Raw genomic sequence first — 21334 nt, 5'->3', positions numbered from 1 at the left:
GGTGGGCAGAACAGTGGCAAATGGAATTCAATCCGGAGAAGTGTGAGGTAATGCATTTGGGGAGAGCTAACAAGACAAGGGAATACACAATAAATGGTAGGATACTGACAAGTGTAGAAGATCAGAGGGACCTTGGAGTGCATGTCCACAAATCCCTGAGGGTAGCAGGACAGGAAGATAAGGTGGTTAAGAAGGCATACGGGATACTTTCCTTTATTAGCCGAGGCATAGAATATAAGAGCAGGGAGGTTATGTTTGAACTGTACAAAATACTAATTAGGCCACAGCTAGAGTACTGAGTACAGTTCTGGTCACCACATTACAGGAAGGATGTGATTGCACTAGAGAGGGTGCAGAGGAGATTTACGAGGATGTTGCCTGGGCTGGGGAATTTTAACTATGAGGAAAGATTGGGTAGGCTGGGATTGTTTTCTTTGGAACAGAGGAGGCTGAGGGGAGATTTAATTGAGGTGTATAAAATTATGAGGGGCCTAGATAGAGTGGATAGGAAGGACCTATTTCCCTTAGCAGCATGGTCAATAACCAGGGGGCATAAATTTAAAGTAATTGGTAGAAGGATTAGAGAGGAGTTGAGAAGACATTTTTCACCCAGAGGGCGGTGGGGAACGCACTGCCTGAAAGAGTGGTAGAGGCAGAAACCCTCATTGCATTTAAAAAGCACTTGGGTATGCACATGAAGTGCCGTAACCTGCAAGGGCATGGACCAAGAGCTGAAAAGTGGGATTAGGCTGGTTAGCTCTTTTTCGGCTGGCACAGACATGATGGGCCGAATGGCCTCCTTCTGTGCTGTAACTTTCCATGATTTTTATGATTCTGTAATAAGTGATAATTACTGCTGAATAACCTCTCTGGACGTTTAATTTTACAAGTGTGGAGTCTCTTTCCCTCAGAAGAAAATGTTGCAGATTTTTTAAAAAGATTAAAATAACTTTTTTTATTTTTCTGTTTTTCTCTTTTATATCTCTCCCTTAATCCCATGTGTATGTCCCAATCTTTATTTCACTTCCTGTACAATGATTTAAATGTAATTTATATTTCCTGTTTTGTACTTCCTGCTTTGCAGTCTGCATGTCTCAATGAGGATTCTTCAATCTGATTGCTTGAAGAGCCTCCCTGTTGCTTTGCCTGCTCACAAACGCCACAGATCCCCCATAGAGGGTGCTGCATTCAAATAGACACCAGATGACTGGACGTCTCTGCTGACAGGCTGCTAAAAGACTGTGAGCAACTGTACGCGAGGTGAATGGCATTCCTTCGCTGCTCACAGCAAAATCTGGGCCTGTGTTATAGAAGGAGACCATTTGATCCTTCAAGATTTCCTGAGGGTTTAGCTCCACATCAGCCACCTTAGTTTAATCCCACTTTCCGGCTTGTTCTCCATATTCTTATGGCAGCTGCTATTCCCTTTGAAAAGAATGTATGGACTTTTGATTCAACAACTCTTTGTGGCAGGGAATGCCATATTCTAACCACCTGCTGTGTAAAGAAATCTTTTCTAAACTTTTACTTGCTAACATTTTACATCATCTAATTCGTCCTAAGCAAGTAACCAGGGGAGAGTTGGAGTCAGTAGCAAGATTCAGTTGAATGGAACATTGGCACATCCACAATTTGACGTCAGACAGGCAGTCCGACAGCAAAGATGTAGCCTTGGGGTTGAAGGAAGTAGTGGAAAGTGTCATCAGCATACTTATGGACACTGACCCTGTACCTGTAGATGATGTCACTGAGGGACAGCTGTAGGAGCTGACTAAGGATGGATCACTGGGGGACTTCGTAGGTGAATGCAGTGAAGGGAAGAGAAGCCATTACTGGAAATAAACAGGCTGCATTCTGACAGCTAGGAATTAAATCAAATGAGAACATAAGAAATAGGAACTGGAGTAGGCCATTCGTCCCTTCGAACCTACTCCGCCATTCAACAAGATCATGGCAGATCTTCTGCCTCAACTCCACCTTCCCGCACTATCCCCATATCCCTTGATTCCCTTAGTATCCAAAAATCTATCGATCTCTGTCTTGAATATACTCAACGACTGAGCATCCACAGCTCTCTGGGGTAGAGAATTCCAAAGAGTCACAACGCTTTGAGTGAAGAAATTTTTCCTCATCTCAATCCTAAATGGCCGACCCCTTATTCTGACACTGTGACCCCTGGTTCTAGACTCCACAGCCAGGGGAAACATTCTCCCAGCATCTACCCTGTCAGGCCCCTTAAGAATTTTATGTTTCAATGAGATCACCTCTCATTCTTCTAAACTCTAGGGAATATAGGCTTTGTCTACTCAATCTCTCCTCATAGGACAATCCCCTCATCCCAGGAATCAGCCTGGTGAACCTTTGTTGCACTCCCTCTAAGGCAAGTATATCCTTCTTTAGGTAAGGAAACCAAAATATTACACAGTACTCCAGGTGTGGCCTCACCAAGGCCCTATATAATTGCAGTAAGACGTCTTTACTTTTATACTCCAATCCCTTTATAATAAAGGCTAACATACCATTTGTTTCCCTAATTGCTTGCTGTACCTGCATGTTAACTTTCTGTGATTTGTGTACAAGGACACCCAGGTCCCTCTGAATACCAACATTTCCCAGTCTCTCACCCTTTAAAAAATATTCTGCTTTTCTATTTTTCCTACCAAAGTGGATAACTTCACAGTTCTCCACATTATATTCCATCTTCCATGTTCTTAGCCACTTACTAAACTTGTCTATATCCCTTTGCAGCCTCTTTGCGTCCTCCTCACAGCTCACTTTCCCACCTAACTCTGTAGCATCAGCAAACTTGGATACATTACACTTGGTCCCTTCATCTAAGTCATTGATATAGATTGTAAATAGCTGTTGCCCAAGCACTGATCCTTGCGGCACTCCACTAGTTACAGACTGTTCGATGGAGCTGGACAATAGAGGAGAGATGATGGAGGAAAATCGGTGCGGTTCACCACATCGAACATTGCAGATAGGTTGAGGAGGACAAGGAAGAATAATGCACTGCAGTCACAATCACAGAGGATATCATTAATGACTTTGGCCAGGGCTGTCTCAGTGCTGTGAGAACTGAAGTTTCACTGAAGGGGTTTCAACGGGGAGGTTTGGGAAGCTGCGAGGTGACAAACTTAGAAAGGAAAAGGAGGCCAAAAACGGGGTGATAGTTGCAGATAATGGATGGATAGATAGACCAAGGGTAGGGAAGAGAATGATAATGACTGGTATCAAGAAAATGCAATCATCAGCTATCCGCTTTCCAAAGGAACAGGTGGCTTGCAGTACACTGGAGATTTTCTCTATTTAGCTTGTAGATAGAAAATCACACAAGATTGCTTCAGATGATGTAGATAAGGGTTCATATGTGAATGCTAATTAGCTTGTCTGGTCTAGATGCAACTGTCATATAATTATCCAAGATTTTCATACACTATTCTGATCCACATATGATCAGAGGAGCTGGAATCTGAGCAATGATTGAGTTGCAGATAATTCCATCCGGTCTAGAAATGAAGAAACACAAGATAGAGAAGTTTCAATTTAATTTCTTTTAAAAATGACATCAGAATGGTTTCTGCAGATACATGATTTAAAGTTTGTTTTTTAAACAATTCCTGTCAGTTTTTGACCACTTCTCTCCTGAAAGTATTAATTCCTTGCATGGGAGCCAGTTACTCTCCAGTATCTTGCTCAAGTGGCCATTGTCTACATCTTGACTGTGAGCGGCAGCAAACTATGCAATTGGGATCAAGCGGATTCTGACCTCATCCAATATCCACACACATGTACTTCTGTAGATAATGACCAGGACCAGAGATCCTATCTGAATTTCCCCTCCCTAACTTAGGGGTGCTGAGGCCAATTGCAGCATTCTTATCCTAGCTCGGATCAGCTAACTCAGCACAGACTCAGCAGAGACTTTCCTGGTCCGTATAGCTCAACTACGTATTGAAAAAAAATCCTTGGGTATATAACCTAAAGTTTAATAACATTTCACTGACTGACAACATTTTAGGCTTCATTAATGCTACTTCTGTGCTTAATGCATCACAACTAGTATGAAAGGTAAACTGAATTTAAATTAAAATGCTTTTACACCATGAAACGTTCAGCATAATACATTTTTGTTTTGTTGAAAAATAGATTTTAGCCCAAAGTGCTATATATTTTTTTTAAGTCAAATGGAGCCACCCAAGAATCATTCACTTGATTTCTGTGCACATTTCTGTGTGTTGTTACTTGTTCTTAGAGGGAGTGCAATGAAGGTTCACCAGACTTATTCTTGGGATGGGGGGACTGTCCTATGAGGAGAGATTGAGTAGACTAGGCCTATATTCTCTAGAGTTTAGAAGAATGAGAGGTGATCTCATGAAACATACAAAATTCTTACAGGGCTTGACAGGGTAGATGCAGGGAGGATGTTTCCCCTGGCTGGGGAGTCTAGAACCAGGGGTCACAGTCTCAGAATAAGGGGTCGGCCATTTAGGACTGAGATGAGGAAAAATCTCTTCACTCAGAGGGTGGTGAATCTTTGGAATTCTCTATCCCGGAGGACTGTGGAGGCTCAGTAATTGAGTATATTTAAGACAGAGATCGCTAGATTTTTGGATATTAAGAGAATCAAGGGATATGGGGATAGTGCAGGAAAGTGGAGATGAGGTGGAAGATCAGCCATGATCTTATTGAATGGTGGAGCAGGCTCGAGGGGCCGAATGGCCTACTCCTGCTCCTATTTCTTATGTTCTTTAATTGTTAAAAGTGATAGTGCAAATGTTCTAGAGAACTTTGATTGTGTACAGTTGTTAAGTCAAACAGTGACTTTTTTAGCAATTACTGTTCAGAAATGGTCATTACACCCTGCATAGTTCTTTCACTACTCACTATGTTGAAAACTGTTCAAGCATCAAGCCATCATGTTCAGGCAAACGGTGGAAGAAGTACACATCATTGTAATGGAATGAATGGTCTAGAACTTTCCACTTCTTAAACATTCCACACTTAATATTTAATGAGATTTCACATCGTTCATGTGTTTAAAATCCCGGCCTTGAATAAACATTCTGTTTTCACAGCCTCCCTACCTAATGGAGAAATGGATTGTGGGAATAAGTGAGAACCAGATTGTGGAATGTATTGTTACTTATGAGGTGAGTCTTGAAAAGAAGTGGTTTATTTTATTTAAAGTGCTTAGAAGACGCACATATGCTGTATGTGAAGGAAGATTGAAACTGTTTTGAGAATAGTTTGAGAAGCCTGAAGAGATTAATTCTTATGTGACTTTGGCAGCCTTCAAATAATTTCATTCTCCCTGCCACCATCTTTTAAAATGACTCTTAGGTCTTTCGACCCCTCCCACCAATCCCATGCTATTAGTTTTCTGCAGCCAAAGTGGGCTGACAAACCAATTTCGAGCATTTACCAATGTAATTCTGAAACTAACTGCTGGGAGATACATAGAACTGGTTCAAGTTGACCTCCTCAATTTTCTTTCCCTCCCCTAGGTAAGACCTCACTTTTATATCAAGTAGACACAAGAATATGAGATACAGAGCAAGGCCATGTTCGAGTGAAAGTAACAGTAACTAAAATATACAGTTTATTTAGTCATAAAACTGAATTTACCTCCATCTGAACAGTGGGCACAGTGAAATGTGCCACTTTTTAGTTGTAATCCCACGATAATCCTGTGCAATTATTCATACAAATTCAGGCCCTCACTGTTTGTTGTGGTCAGAGTTCAACAGTGTCCTATTCCCTTTTCCTGTCTGATTCAAGTCCAATAGCTATTAAATTATGAATGGTCCTTGGGCCGGAGTAGTTACAGCTTTACCCTTCATCTAACCATTGCTATACTTGACCTGCGATATTGATACAGAATGCCTGCAATTAAACATGCTCCATTCCCCAACACTAACATCCCTCACCAAAACAGGAAATACTCAGCAGGTCAGGCAGCATCAGCTCTGAGGATGCTGCCTCCACACCAGAGCTTCCAAAATGTCCTCCTTTTTCCATCAGCCAAGGATTCCCATTCACAATGGTAGACAGTACCTTCGACCAGGCCCATCCTATTTCCCATGCTTATGTCCTCATCCCTTCCCTGCCCCCCAATTGTGATTGTTCTCACCTTGTACCCAACCAACCTCCACATTCAACAGAACATCTTCCACCATCTGCAACATGGTGCCATCACCAAACACATCTCTTACCCACAACTCTGCATTCCGGAGGGACCATTCCCCCTACCAACGGCTCTCCTTCCACGGCACCTCCCCATGCCAACTGCCCATTCACCTCCTCCCACACCAATGTCCGGAGCCCCAAACACTCCTTATGGACGAGACATCAATTTCTGAGTACTTCCCCCAACTTAGTATACTGTATTTCCTGATCGTGGTGCAGCTTCCTCTACATCTGGGTGGCCAAACGCAGTTTAGGAGACCACTTTGCTGAACACCTCTGTTCTGTCCGCAAGTGCGACCCCATACAGGTACAGTGGTGGGGGGCAGAGCGCCAGAGCTGGCCAATCAGCTAATTCAGCAATCGCTGATCCTGCCAACTTAGCTGCACTAAGAGTGAGTGCTGCTGTGACTTAATACTCACCTCTTTCTCTCATTGTTGTTTCTTTCACTCTTCACAATCTGTGTCCTATTGAACCCTGAGCTGAGCTCAATCCTGGATACTTCCACCTCTGTGACATTGACAACCTCCACCCTTGTCTCAACCCATCTGCTGCTGAAACCCTCATGCTGAACCTTTGTCGCCTCCAGATTTGACTATTCCAATGCCTTCCTGATAGGCCTCCCATCCAGCACGTTCTGTAAACTTCAGTTTATCCAAAACTCTTTGCCCAGGCCCTGCTCACCCGTCAATCCTGTCCTTGCTGACTTCCATTGGCTCCCGGTTCTCATTTCAAATTCTCATTCTCATGTTTGAATGCCTTCAAGGCTTCATACCTCCCCATCTCTGTATCCTCCTCCACCAGTACAAACCACTTCCTCCCTCCCCCCCCCCCCCCCCCAAAAAAAAAAATCTCCATTCCTCTGACTCTGGCCTTTTGTGCATGCTCCCCACACTTTGTCCCACCATTGACAAGCATGCCTTCAGACATCGAGGCCCCACTCTAAACCCTTCTACCTATTCAACGCCATCTCCTCCTTTAAGACACTCCTAAAACCCACCTCTCTGACCAAGCTTTTGGTCACCCCTCTTAATAGCTCCTTATTTGGCTCGGTGCCCATATTTGTCTGAACATGCCTCTGTTTAAAAGAAATTCTACATTAAAGACACTATGAAAATGCAAGTTATTATTGGGCTGGCATTTTAGAATCTACGCTGCCTGCTCATCGTCTCTAGATCTACTTTGTAGATGCTCTAAAGGGGAAGGGGGGAGAGGTACCACTGCCTTTTGGGGTGTTATTTTTCTTTTTCAAGTCATGTTTCCCATTTATTGTGGCATTGTATGAAGCATCTGTGGTTTTATTTCTTGTTGTTTTTGTCCAGTTCTACAAGGAAATAAATGTGCAAAAATCAACAATGAGGTCTTGAAATCTTGTTAACAGCTGGCTAGGTCATGATGTCATCAGCAGTTACTGGAATACCTTATTTCAAATCATTTTTGCTCGTGCCAGTTTGCCTTCTGGATATGCAAATACGATTTGAGCCTGGTGATTCTAAAGGAAGTGCATAATTACTTAACAGGAGAAATTAATCTTCCCTGATGGCACAGTGGGTCAGTGCACCATGTGTCTAATTCAGTATTGAGCCGTAGAGATCAGGAAGATCCCAAGTTTGAACCCTAGATTGTGCTTTGGTAGTTTACCTCAGCCAAGGCGCTACATTTGACAAATGCACATGTGCAAATACTGGACAAAGATAAGATCAAGCTTGACTGTGATTTCCCCGACTCTCTTCTTCCCCCTCCCACCCCACCATAGTTGAATATCCAGTCCAGATTCAATTTCTAGTCTTATGCATGAAGAATATCTCCTTGGGCAAGGTATCAGAGGATGGCTGGCACCAGTGGAACTGTACCTCAGTATGAGGCACTATCTTCAAGGGAGATGGGGAAAAGTTTATTGTTGGGCATAAATCTACTAGAAAAGATATCAGAATAAATGTTTAAAATCATGCTCAGAGTGTCTAAGATGTCCCTGAAAGTTTTTCTTTTGAAAATTATTCAACAGAATGATGTCAAAGCTCCAAAAACAACGAAGCATAACCACACTGTTACACGGAATACTGTGAATACTGACGTGAAGGAGGTGGTGCTAGTTATCCAGACCGTGTCAACAAACACAGAAAACAAGTTTGAAAGCAGGTGCAACTCAAGTAAGTCATTTATTGAAACCATTACTTTCTAGAATTGGAGGAAATCCAACAAAATTACAATGCAATTGGTTTTAATGACAATAATCCAGATCAAAATAAACAATGCTGGAAAGTGTACCTCATGAACATCAGGATTAAGTTCAGTTGTGATGTCCCCACAGTTGACGATGACATTCATGCCGGAGATTTCCTCAGGGGTTCTCCCGATCGGCCGCCATGACTCACAGAAACCCCAGATAAACCGTGTAAATGAGTTTCCTGCCAATCTGCTGAAGTTATGATGGATTGGGGAAATTCCCAGAGCCACGGTCTTGGCTTACATAAGAAAAATGGCTATTTAGCTGAGGTACTGGAAAGCTGCTGGTGCCCATGGATCCATATCCCAGCAAAGAGCCAATGCCCTTGAGAGGAGGGATAGGAAAAATGAATTTATCGTGTACATGATCAATACATGCCCGCAAAAATTCCCTCACACATTTTAAAGAGAATTAAGATAGCACTATCAGCAGCACAGGAAAAAGTTTTTTTTTCCATATTAAAACTGATGACATGGAAATAAAGTCTCCACTTTTGAGCCATACAGACCAGCAAGGTCCCAGATTTGATCCCCAGTCTGTGAGACCAGCAAGGTCCCAGATCTGATCCCCAGTCTGTGAGCTTGCTGATTTCTGCCAGGGCAGCAGTAGGGGCCCTTCAATGGACTGTAAAACCTTTATGTTGGTGGGGGGGGCGGTGGGGTGAGAATGGCCAGGATTACTGCTCCTGATCACTGGACACTGACCAATGCAAAAGTCTGTCTGCACTCAATATCATGGATCATACATAAATATTGGTCATTTGAGAAAGATACTGGAGGGCGACCACAGACTGTGGAGCTGTACCCCAAAGAGGGAGCCGGTGCCTTCAGGCAAGGGGAGCTCCTTGATCTGACATAGTATTTTTCAGGACATTGGCTCAGTTTGTAAATTCTCTTTGGGCTCTGGTACTAAACTATACAGACCGACAAGGTTTCAGATACAATCCTAGCTTGAGGACACTAATTGGCCTCAACATGTAAAAGCTATGCAGTGACCTCTAATAACAGTGTGTATGGACGGAAGGTGAATCTACGATTGGGCTCAGTTGTGTTGGTTCCCATTCTCTGCCTTAAAGAATAGTCACTTGGGTAAGGCAGCTCCTACCGATAGAACTGCACCGCAGCATGAGTTACCATCTTCGGGATAGGAAGGATAAGGAAATTGGGTCGATTGTTTTTGAAAAATGCATGAATTTTGTGTATATATATAAAAACTGCTGTAGCTGACCATTATAGTATGGCGTGAACAGAAGCTAGTGGACTTATAGTGATCATGGTAATTCACAAATACCAATTTGCACATTGGCATTTAAACCGGTGACAACTGCAATTTGAACGTTGGAATAAACAAAATTCACCAACGGGTGAGTTTTTATTTGAATGGTTTAAAGTTGCTATTTTTGTTTCATTTTTTTAAATTTCCATTTGCCACCGCAATTACATAACATAACTAGATATAAGTTATCAGAAACCCTAAGCACTATGTGACAGTGGTGCTGCTTTCTCTCCCTTAATTCTTTGTGCAGCGTCCTAGTTATTACAAGTCAGCTACAGAAGTTTTTATATGCACACAAAATTACTCAGTTTATCTTCTTATGAAGAAAAATTCCTGGAGATTAGATTTCAGTGCATATTGTAGGTTTATGATCATGCTAAGTAAGGAGTTATGAAAATTATTTTGCCAGCATATTATAGTGTTGACATATTATGGCAGAAATCAGAATAACATTACCAAAGTGACAAATTTCTTTAACGTAATGCAACCTCTGTAGAATTTATATGAATTTCCTTAGACCTAGACCGTTGATGCTTTCAGGACAATAAGATTTTTGTACAAATCAGTTTTATTTTTTATTCTTGTGTTTAGTGATGGGAAATGCTTGTTGCAGGATTTTATACAGTATATATTTTATACAGTTGCTCAAAATCTAGAATATAACTTTTTTAAATTTGGTAAAAAGAAATTTTCAGGAGCAACCATGGTTTAATCTTTATCTAATGATTAATTCTATTGCAATAAACAGTTGCAATTTATATAATACAAATATACTGTTCACAAAACAGATGGGGCAGATTCTTCTATGCAGTAACATCTTAATGAAGTAGTGTTAAACATGCTTATAAATGATATTTCTTCAGTCCATCCATTGTTCCAGGTTGCTATGATCTGGAGCTTTTGATCAAGCTGATGACGACTCTAGGATATGAAGTGCATAAATAGCCAAATACATGTACAGTTGTTTCTTGATCATCTCACCATGATTCTTAGAAGGCAAATTTGCCTTTATAAACAGGACCGCTTGCTAAACAAGCCAAATTATAATCAATACAAATATTTTCCTTTGCAAAAATGTCATTTTCAAAATTGCTGATTTCTGATTGGCTGGGTTAACAATATCTTTTGTACATATTTTGTATTCCAGATATTCGTCAACAGTGGTTCAATGCCTTAAAGTTACGCAAAATACCTACAAGTGACTCTCCACAATATTCTGCAGTTTTACCTCCCAACCATAGCACTTCCAGTTCCACTACACTACCTCATTTTTTAACGTTATTTGCTAATCAAGATACTTATGCAGCAGCTGTAAGACGAGTACAGAGCCCTAACACATATCACATCACTACTACTCTGGCTCAATCCAGACGAAGCTCTAGCCCAATACCAACAACACCAGGATTAAGCAGTCGCCTTTCTGCTGTACACCTGAGCTCTGTGGGAAGCAGCCTATCCAGCACGACCTCAAACAGTATTTTGGAAAGAGACCAGATTACCAGCAGACAAAGCAGTGGCTATCAGAGTAATGACTCCAATGACTTCTTGTTTAATAAAACAACCAGTCCTGAGGGATTAAACCACATTAGTAGAAAAGGGGTTAGCCCAACATTCATACTTGGCAGCAGAATGGGGGACAAGGAGAAGGGATATGACAGGGAGAGAAGCAAAAGCTCACCTCTGAGACATTACTCTGGGTATCATTCATCAGAAAGAAGGTTTGCTCAGTCCATCCGTTCTCACCATGCTAAGTCATGGGGCCCTGACAGAAACCTACAAAAGCAATTTCAGCAACATTTAGATACAGCTATTAGTACAGTCCCAGAGGTGTCAGCTACAAGTGCTAACAGTACAGATGACACAGGCGAAGATAGGCAAAGTAAACCTAATGAAGGAGAGTGGATTAAAGTTGAACGACACAGAAAATCTCCAAAAAATGACTGCTTTAAAGTATCTAGAGGTAGAGGAAGAGGACGAGGAACAGGACGCAGCCGACTGTACTGACAAAGCACCACAGAAGTTCATTTCTGTTTGTGTCAACTCAAAATGGCATTTCTATTTGCACATCTTTTTGTAATCTGTAATACTTCAAGCAGACGGATTTAATCTGCTAATGGAGCACACAACAGATTTGGCTAGGATGGGAGTGTTTGAAAGAATGCAAGCCTTTCACTGAACCAATTTATATTATTGAGTCTAAACTCAATGTTAAGCAAATACAATCAGGGTAAATTTGTGGGATACTGTATCCCATATAGCTTTAGCTCTATGCTGGCACAGGTTTCAGTGGATAACTGCAGTCGTCTGGTAATTTACCAATATGAGTATAATAGAGAGAGTGAGCGAGGGGACAATCTGTAGCGTAGAGTGTGTGTTACACAAGAGATAGTGGGTATGTGTGGGTTGAATGTTGCGTACAGAGAGGGAGGGGTATGAGTATGGGACACTTCCGTACACATGAATATACACACTGCCTTGACAGTGTATGACTATATGTAAGCATGAATATCAACCTTGACTGCTCCTCTTGCCATCCCTTCTGACGACTTGGATCAAGAAACGAATATATGGGGAATCAGAAACCCATAGCAGACATCCTACCATGTTTGATTCCATTTGGTTTTGTAAGTCTGTTTGATTATGTACTTTTGGTTGCTAGATTTGCTGTAACATTAAGAGGACTCCTATCTTATAGACACAGAACTCTCTTCAATATACTAAATGCAATGCTTGCTGGTTCCTTTTGTTTTTTTGTCATAATTTGGCAATGAACTGCAGCTAAAATAATGTTTTATTTGACACCTTAACTTAGCAATGAATTTAGATCCTGGGTATTCTTAAAAGCATGTATTACAGATTAGACCTCTAAGAGGTTGAGATGTCCGAATATACCCTTAGCACTAAACGAGGCCTCTGGCCTGTTCTAACCTTCTGAACAGGCAGGGGCTCCTACTTCCATGATGTAACTGCAAACTATCAAGGAGCAGTTAGCCTCCATTCTCATAGCCAAGACAAGAACCAATTTGTGTTGGGAAATGTGGGCACCACTGTTTGATTTGCTGCAACATTAAGGGGACTCCTATCTTATGGATGCAGCACAACAAATTGGAGTATCTGTGCTCAAATTGTTCCTGTGAGGACCTTTGTAAGCACCTCTTTCAGGTTTTCTTTTTTATCTTTCCATCTTGCATTTGCCGTTCCCTCTGTGCTTCCCCCTTGCATGTCTTCATTCTCTTGTTTGTCATGGAAACTGTTTTTGGACAGTTAATTACCCATTTGTGGTAGCATTTATTAAGAACTAATTGGGAAGGAGGTGATGACACTGAAGAAAACAGAAATGAAATTGAGACTGTGTTACAGTCCAGCAGAGAAAGCAGTATTACAACTCTTACAATCTTCTGCATAAGTGCAGATGGTAGGAAATAGACTACATGCCAGTAGAATGCCTACAAATCAGAAGTACCAATTTCTTATCAAACATTGCTTGGATATAGCTCTAAGATTACACAGTTTGTTGTTTTTACCATAGATATTCATTGGGTTGGCCACTGTGTTTCAGGTGGAGGTTCAATTATCTAATTTTTTGATGTGAAAGAGATTAAAACATTCATGCACTTAATGCCACAGCATACTCTTCTTGCGTTTAATGTCCGTTAGATAAGACATTAAACTGAGATCCTGTCTACTTAAGAACGTAAGAAATAAAAGCAGGAGTAGGCCATATGGCCCCTCAAGTCTGCTCAGCCATTCAATAAGATCATGGCTGATCATCGACTTCAACTACACTTTCCCGCCCGATCTCCATATCCCTTGATTCCAAAAATCTATCTCAGCCTTGAATATACTCAAAGACTCAGCATTCACAGCCCTCTGGAGCAGAGAATTCCAAAGATTCACAACCCTCTGAGTGAAGAAATTCCTCCTCATCTCAGTCTTAAATGGCCTACCCCTTATCCTGAAACTGTGCCCCCTAGTTCTAGACACTCCAGCCAGGGGAAACAACCTATCAATGTCTACCCTGTCAATCCCCTTCAGAATCTTGTATGTTTCAATGAGATCACCTCTCATTCTTCTAAACTCCAGAGAGTATTGCCCCATTCTACATAATCTCTCATCATAGGACAGCCCTCTCATCCCAGGAATCAATCTAGTGAACCTTTGTTGCACAGCCTCCAAGGCAAGTATATCCTTCCTTAGATAAGGAGACCAAAACTGCACAGCACTCCAGGTGTGGTCTCACCAAGGCCCTGTACAATTGTAGCAAGACTTCCTTACTCTTATATTCCAATCCCCTTGCAATAAAGGCCAACATGCTATTTGCCTTCCTTATTGCTTGCTGTACCTGCATGCTAGCTTTCTGTGTTTCTTGCACAAGGACACCCAAATCTCTGAACACCAACATTTGAAAGTTTCTCACCATTTAAAAAATATTCTGTTTTTCTCTTCTTCCTACCAAAGTGAATTACCTCACATTTCCCTACATTATACTCCATCTGCCACCTTACTATCCACTCACTTAGTCTATCTATATCCCTTTGCAGACTCTTCATGTTCTGCTCACAGCTTACTGTCCCACCTAGCTTTGTATCATCAGCAAACTTGGATACATTACACTCGGTCCCTTCATCTAGGTCATTAATATAGATTGTAAATAGCTGAGGCCCCAACACTGATCCTTGCGGCACCCCACTAGTTACAGCCTGCCAAACTGAAAAAGATCTGTTTATCCGTACTCTCTGTTTTCTGTCCGTTAACCAATCCTCTATCCATGCTACTATATTACCCCCAAACCCCTGAGCCCTAATCTTGTGTAATAACCTTTTATGTGGCACCTTATTGAATGCCTTTTGGAAATCCAAATATATTACATCTACTGGTTCCCCTTTATCTACCCTGCTAGTTACATCCTCAAAAAACTCTAATAAATTTGTCAAACACGATTTCCCTTTCATAAAACCATGTTGACTCTGCCTAATCATGTTATGATTTTCTAAGTGACTTGATACCACTTTCTTAACAATGGATTCCAGCATTTTCCTGAGGACTGATGTCAGGTTAACTGGCCTGTAGTTCCCTGTTTTTTCTTTCCCTCCTTTCTTGAATAGTGGTGTTACATTTGTGACCTTACAATCCGCTGGGACCATTCCAGAATCTAGAGAATTTTGGAAGATCAAAACCAATATCCACTATCTCTTCAGCCACCTCTTTTAGAACGCTAGGATGTAGGCCATCAGGTCCAGGGGATTTGTTGGCTTTTAGTCCCATTAGTTTCTCTAGTACTTTTTCTCTACTTATATTAATTACGTTAAGTTCCTCACCCTCATTAGACCCTTGGTTCCCCACCATTTTTGGTATGCTTTTTGTGTCTTCTACTGTGAAGACAGATGCAAAATATTTGTTTAACATTTCTGCCATTTCCTTATTCCCCATAATAATTTCTCCTGTCTCAGCCTCTAAGGGACCAACGTTTACTTTTGCTACTCTTTTCCTTTTTACATACTTGTAGAAACTCTTACAATCTGCTTTTATATTTCTTGCTAGTTTTCTCTCCTATTTTTTCCCTTTTTATCAATTTTTTGGTCAACCTTTGCTGGTTTCTGAAACTCTCCCAATTCTCAGGCTTATTATTATTCTTTGCAACATTATAAGCTTCTTTCAATCTAATGCTGTCCTTAACTTCTTTAGTTAGCAACAGTTGGATCACTTTTCCCATGGAGTTTTTGTTTCTCAATGGAATGTATTTTTGTTGAGAATCATGAAATATTTCTTTAAATGCTAGCCACTGCTTATCTACCGCCATACCTTTTAATCTATTTTTCCAATATACCTTAGCTAACTCACCCCTCACACCTATGTAACTGGCTTTATTTAAGTTTAAGACTCTAGTTTTGGACTTAGGCAAGTCACTCTCAAAATTAATGTGAAATTCTATCATATTATGATCACTCTGCCCCAGAGGACCCTTTGCTATGAGATTGCTAATTAACCCTGTTTCATTACACAATACAAGATCTAAAATAGCCTGTTCCCTGGTTGGTTCCATGTTCTAGGAAACTGTCCCGAATGCATTCCATGTACTCGTCCTCCAGACTACCTTTGCCAATTTGATTTGTCCAGTCTATATGAAGATTAAAGTCCCCCATGACTATTGCATTACCTTTGTTGCAAGCTCCTACTATTTCTTGATTAATATTCTGTCCAATGGTATAGCTACTGTTAGGGGGCCTATATACTACTCCTACCAGTGTTTTCTACCCCTTGTTACTCCTTATCTCCACCCATACTGATTCTACTTCCTGATCTTCCGAGCCGAGATCCTTTCTCACTACTGTCCTTATGTCATCCTTTATTATCAGGGCAACTCCCCCTCCTTTTCCATTCTGCCTGTCTTTTTGAAACATCAAGTACCCTGGAACATTTAGTTCCCAACCTTGGTCATCTTGCACCCATGTCTCTGTAATGGCTGTTAGATCAAACCCATGTATCTCTATTTGTGCCACTAGTTTGTCTATCTTGTTACGAATGCTTCATGCATTCAGATAAAGAGCCTTTAATTTAAAATTTTTACCATTATTCCCTGCTTTGACTTTATTCTCTACTGCACTGCTACCATCAAACTTTCTGTCTTTTCCTGTCACACTGCTTATTTTTACCCAAATCGCTACACTGCTCTATTGCCTTGACCTTTCTCTTTAGATTTCTAAATTACCCCTCCCCCCCCCCACTTTTTTTTAGTTTAAAGCCCTATCTACAGCCCCAGTTATTCGATTTACCAGGACGCTGGTCCCAGCCGGTTTAAGTGGAGCCCGTCCCAACTGAACAGCTCCCTCTTTCCCCAGTATTGGTGCCAGTGCCCCATGAATTGAAACCCCATTTTCCCACACCACTCTTTGAGCCACGTATTTACCTCTCTGATCTGCTTGACCCTATGCCAATTTGCGCATGGCTCAGGTAGTAATCCAGATAATCTCCCTTGTGGTTCTGCTTATTCATTTAGACCCTAGCTCCTCAAACTCCCTCAGCGGAATCTCATTCTTAGTTCTACCTATGTTGCTGGTTCCTACATGGGCCATGACAATTGGATCCTCCCCCTCCTACTCCTACTCCAAGTTCTTCTCCAGCCGCAAGGAGATATCCTTAACCCTGGCAGGCAACACAACCTTTGAGACTCTCTTTCTTTTGCGGCTGCAGAGAACAGTATCTATCCCCTTGACTATACTGTGCCCTACTACTACCACATTCCTCCCTTCTCCCCCACTTGGATGGCCCGCTGTACCACAGTGCCGTGGTCAGTTTGCCCATCCTCCCTGCAGTCCTTTTCCTCATCCATACAGGTAGAAGGTACCTCATACCTGTTGAACAAGGTCCAGGGCTGAGGCTCCTCCATCACTACATCCTGGGTCCCCATACCTTCCTGACTCACAGTCACACCCTCCTGTCCCTGACCACTGACAAACTCTAAAGTACTACTTAACCTAAAGGGTGTGACTGCCTCCTGGAACAAAGTGACCAGGTAACTCTTCCCCCTCCCTGATGCATCGCAATGTCTGCAGTTCGTACTCCAGCTCAACAATTCTGAGCTGAAGTTACTCGAGTTGCAGACACATACTGCAGATGTGGTTGCTCAGGATCGCGATGCTCTCCACAAACTCCCTCATGCTGCAGTTACGACACACCACCTGCCCTGCCATCTCTAACCTTATTTTGTTTATTAATTAATCAGTTAAAGATTTTATTCAATCGATATTTTAGGTTTATTTTATTTTTATTTAGTTTAAGTTATTTTAATAAGTACTAGCAAGTTACAGTTTCTCAGCTCTTAATTTAACTCCCTTCCCTAACATAGACAACAAAAAAGAGCTGTAATACTCACCAACGAATCACCTACCTGCTCTCCTGTGGCGTCACTCTTTGATATTTTTGAATCGGAGCCTCGCCGCTGCCGCTGCTTTAATTCAGGTCCGCTCTCGGGCCACTGTTTATCCTCTCGTCGCTGCCGCTGCTTCTTCAGATGGACGTAAAAGATCCCAAGGCACTATTCAGAGAAGAGCAGGAAGTTCCCTTAGTTCTAGCCAGCTTTCATCCCTCAGCAAATGCCACTAAAAAAGACTTAACTGGTCACTTCCCTCATTTGCTGCCTGTGGGACCTTGCCGTATATAATTTGGCTGCCATGTTTACCTACATAACAATAGTGACAGCACGTCATAAGTAATTCACTGGCTGCAAAGCACTTTGGGACGTCCTGAGGACATGAAAGGCACTATATAAATGCAAGTTTATTCATTCTTTCCTTCTTAAAAGGTCCTATAAATAGGTGCCCAGTGATAGAAATGGCAGATCAATTGCATTTTTACCTATGCCCTTGAATCCACCAACATTAGCCAGATGAATCTTGAAAGTTCTGATTGGCCTGCTGTTTGTTAAGTGTTCCATCTCTGTGTGACGGAGAGGAAGAACTGACATTATGTAATTTACATCTCTTGGATCATGCCACGACTATTCAAATGGATTGGCATTGATGGCAATTGTGTATTAAGGCCTGGCCTATTCCACACTTCCCTACAAAGAATAGATGTCTCAGTTACAGTAATTAGTAGGCATTTCCTGCACTGCTGAGTGTGTGTTTTTGAATAAATTCTCAACACCAGTGCTTTTGGCATAACATAGAAATGTACATGAGAGATAGGTATAATTTCTATATGCTTTGCAGCTGTTGCAAATATATATTTATATGCTGATCACTAAAGCAATGTTTTTTTAAAGGGTAATTTATTTGAATAAGCAATTGTATGTATACATAAGCAGAAATATTTTATTTGAACTTCACTTGCACGTAAAATAAAATGGATTCCACAGGCTTAAGTTAACTCTTTAAGGGATATAACTATTGCCGTGTTGGCCAAGAAACTGGTAGAACTCCTCTTCCTAAAATTCCACTTCAGATAGTGTCATGGAATCTTTAACATTTCATCTGAAAGATGGAAACTCTTGACAATGCCGTATCCCTACAGCAGCGGCGTTTGCCTTGTGGAGGCTCCATGCAAAAGTTCAGTTTGGGGCCCCTACATTTACATATGAAAAATAACAATCCTCAGCAAATTACTGCATTACAATATAATGTAAATCAGCAGTGATTACGATACAGTAATCCCTCAATTGAGAAGCCTACATGACCGACATGATAACCCCATTGATTCCCGCCACACCCCCAACAACAAAAAAATCCCCACCAACTCCACAGGATATCTATCCATATAATTAAACGTTTTCTGTCTAGATACCTCCAGTCACCATCTTTGATTCTTGAGCAACACAGCAGAAGCATAAGATAGGAACTTGGAAGTGGTGGTGAGGTGCAGAGTCAGAAGTGCAGCGGGATTATTACACTGAGCCACAGTGGCTCATGCTGCAATCTCTCTGCAAAAAGCTTGAATGTCTGCTGATTTTCATCTACACACAGACAGTGGATCTGAAATACTGACTGTCCACATAAAACAGACAGTTGGTATGCATGTTGGAGACGGTCACTTAAACAGCTCTTGCATTAATCTGGTAAATCTGCTGTTTTTTTTAATTTATTTATTCACAGGATGTGGGCATTGCTGGCAAGACCAGCATTTATTGCCCATCCTCCGTTGCCCTTGAGAAGGTGGTGGTGAGCCGTCTTCTTGAACCGCTGCAGTCCATGTGGTGAAGGTACTCCCACAGTACTGTTAGGTAGGAAGTTCCAGGATTTTGACCCAGCAACGATGAAGGAATGCCGATATATTTCCAAGTCAGGATGGTGTGTGACTTGGAGGGGAACTTGGAGGTGGCGGTGTTCCCATGCGCCTGCTACCTTTGTCCTATATAGTAGAGGTTGCGGGTTTGGGAGATGCTGTCAAAGAAGCCGTGGCGAGTTGCTGTAGTGTACCTTGTAGATTCAGCTACGTGGACGTAGTACTATACTTTCATGTATGGAATTGAGTATCAGAAGTGCTATTCCTTGGTCCAGGTTTTAGATTATTTTTCCTTGATGGAGATGATTGTACATGATGTGTGGAAGAAGCAAGTTGAATGTGCCAAATTGCCTTTCTGATTCATTGCTTACCCTATATTGTACTGTGAAAATGAATATTGTGGTACTACAAAGTTTATTTCCCATGCAAGGGTAATGGTTTACTATTTGCATGCAAAAATAAAAAGAATTGTGGAATTTGATTATCAAAATACCAGTAATATTCACAGAATTCTAGGTAATAAAAACAGAATTTGACTTGTACAGTCAACATCGGTTATTTATCTTTGTATATATGTACAGCACAGGTGTCCAACTTGTTTGACCTTGAGGGCAAACATGCAACCTCCTTTCATATACCTATGACTGAATGTAATTTTTTATTCAAACTCTTTGTAAGGCCAAAATCAGAAATATAAAATGGGGAATTCCCCATACTTTATATCCATGGCGCACCATATTACAGTGCCAACAACGTACACTTTCCTTAAGTAAATATTTTCTCTGTTTAATCAATAAACTGAAGACACAAATTAAGTTGTGCTTCTCCTCAATATGTTTGCGATGCTGTCTATTTCTGTGTCACATCTTCACCGCATTTATGAATACAAAATTTGAGCCACAAATCAGAACTCTGAGCGTGAGGATAATGTACAAAAAAATAGAAACTGAATCAATTAAATCACAACATATTGGTCCAAAAAAAACCCTTTGTCCATCATTTTTCTTTCACACAAACTTAAATATTCAGGACTCAAAATAAGATTTTTAACATAAATTACATAGAATTAAACTTATCTACAAGTACCTCTATTAATGTTTTTACTGAGACTTGAGCCCCTTTCAAAAGCCAGTGTTTGAGTTAATATTCTCCCCAGTACTATTGCACAGTCAGTGAAAGGAGTTCCCAATAACACCTGTGCCTGCAAATCCCAGGATGCTGCAGTCTGAGCATAGGCAGTGTAAGCAATCTCCCAGCATGCATCAGTATGGTTCAGTGCATTTGAACCTCATGCTATTTGTGTTTTTTCCAAATAATTTGAAAACAAGCTAGATCATGAATTTTAGAACGTTTTTGGAGGTGACTATTTTCATTTACTTTTTTTAACTTCAGAAAGGGTAGCAGCAGAGTGACAGGCAAGATGTGATTCGAGCACCTTTGCTTTGTTTTTGAATTCTCCGTATAAAGAAAATAATACTTGTTTACAAAAAGACATTTTGCTCAATGCAAAAGTCAAAAGATGGCCATACCCAATTTTGTTGGCGCAAAATGATTTTATTTTCATGTTTTGTAAATACATTCTCATGTAAATACACTCACATGATAAGTTCATCAATTGGCTGTAAATAACTAAAACCAATACCTGTCCTTGTATCCGGCTATGATTCTTTTTCATGGCACAAATAGCATGTATAAAATGTGCACAGGAATTTATATATAAAAATAATATACCTCAATTGTCAACTTGACTCAGTTGCTAACACTCTTGCCTATGAGTCAGTTGTAAATTCAAACCCACATCAAGATTAAATGTTAGCAAATGTGCTTAGATTAGCACATAATCTTAGCTAACATTTAGTACGGAGGGAGAGCTACATTGTTAGAAGTGTTGTCTTTCGGATGACATTAAAACAAGACCCTGT

The 21334-nt window shown here is 41.0% G+C and overlaps 2 protein-coding genes across 2 annotated transcripts in view; both read left to right on the top strand.

The window, feature by feature from the left end:
* The window catches only part of LOC147120361 (mitogen-activated protein kinase kinase kinase 20-like), a 120519-nt gene extending 100271 nt beyond the window's left edge, over nt 1-20248 (top strand). The window contains exons 18-20 of the mRNA XM_085986178.1: nt 5082-5156; nt 8196-8340; nt 10840-20248. Of these exons, the coding sequence (XP_085842304.1) occupies nt 5082-5156; nt 8196-8340; nt 10840-11696 (1077 nt within the window). The 3' untranslated portion in view covers nt 11697-20248. The remainder of the gene's footprint in view (nt 1-5081; nt 5157-8195; nt 8341-10839) is intronic.
* The window catches only part of cdca7a (cell division cycle associated 7a), a 48885-nt gene continuing 39788 nt past the window's right edge, over nt 12238-21334 (top strand). Inside the window, exon 1 of the mRNA XM_085986180.1 lies at nt 12238-12316. Coding sequence (XP_085842306.1) covers nt 12260-12316 — 57 coding nt within the window. The 5' untranslated portion in view covers nt 12238-12259. The remainder of the gene's footprint in view (nt 12317-21334) is intronic.

The sequence above is a fragment of the Somniosus microcephalus genome, chromosome 4, assembly GCF_052327205.1.
Source record: "Somniosus microcephalus isolate GS21.2 chromosome 4, FLI_Smic_1.0, whole genome shotgun sequence".
Taxonomy (NCBI): Eukaryota; Metazoa; Chordata; class Chondrichthyes; order Squaliformes; family Somniosidae; genus Somniosus; species Somniosus microcephalus.
This window is presented reverse-complemented; position numbering and strand designations above follow the sequence as displayed.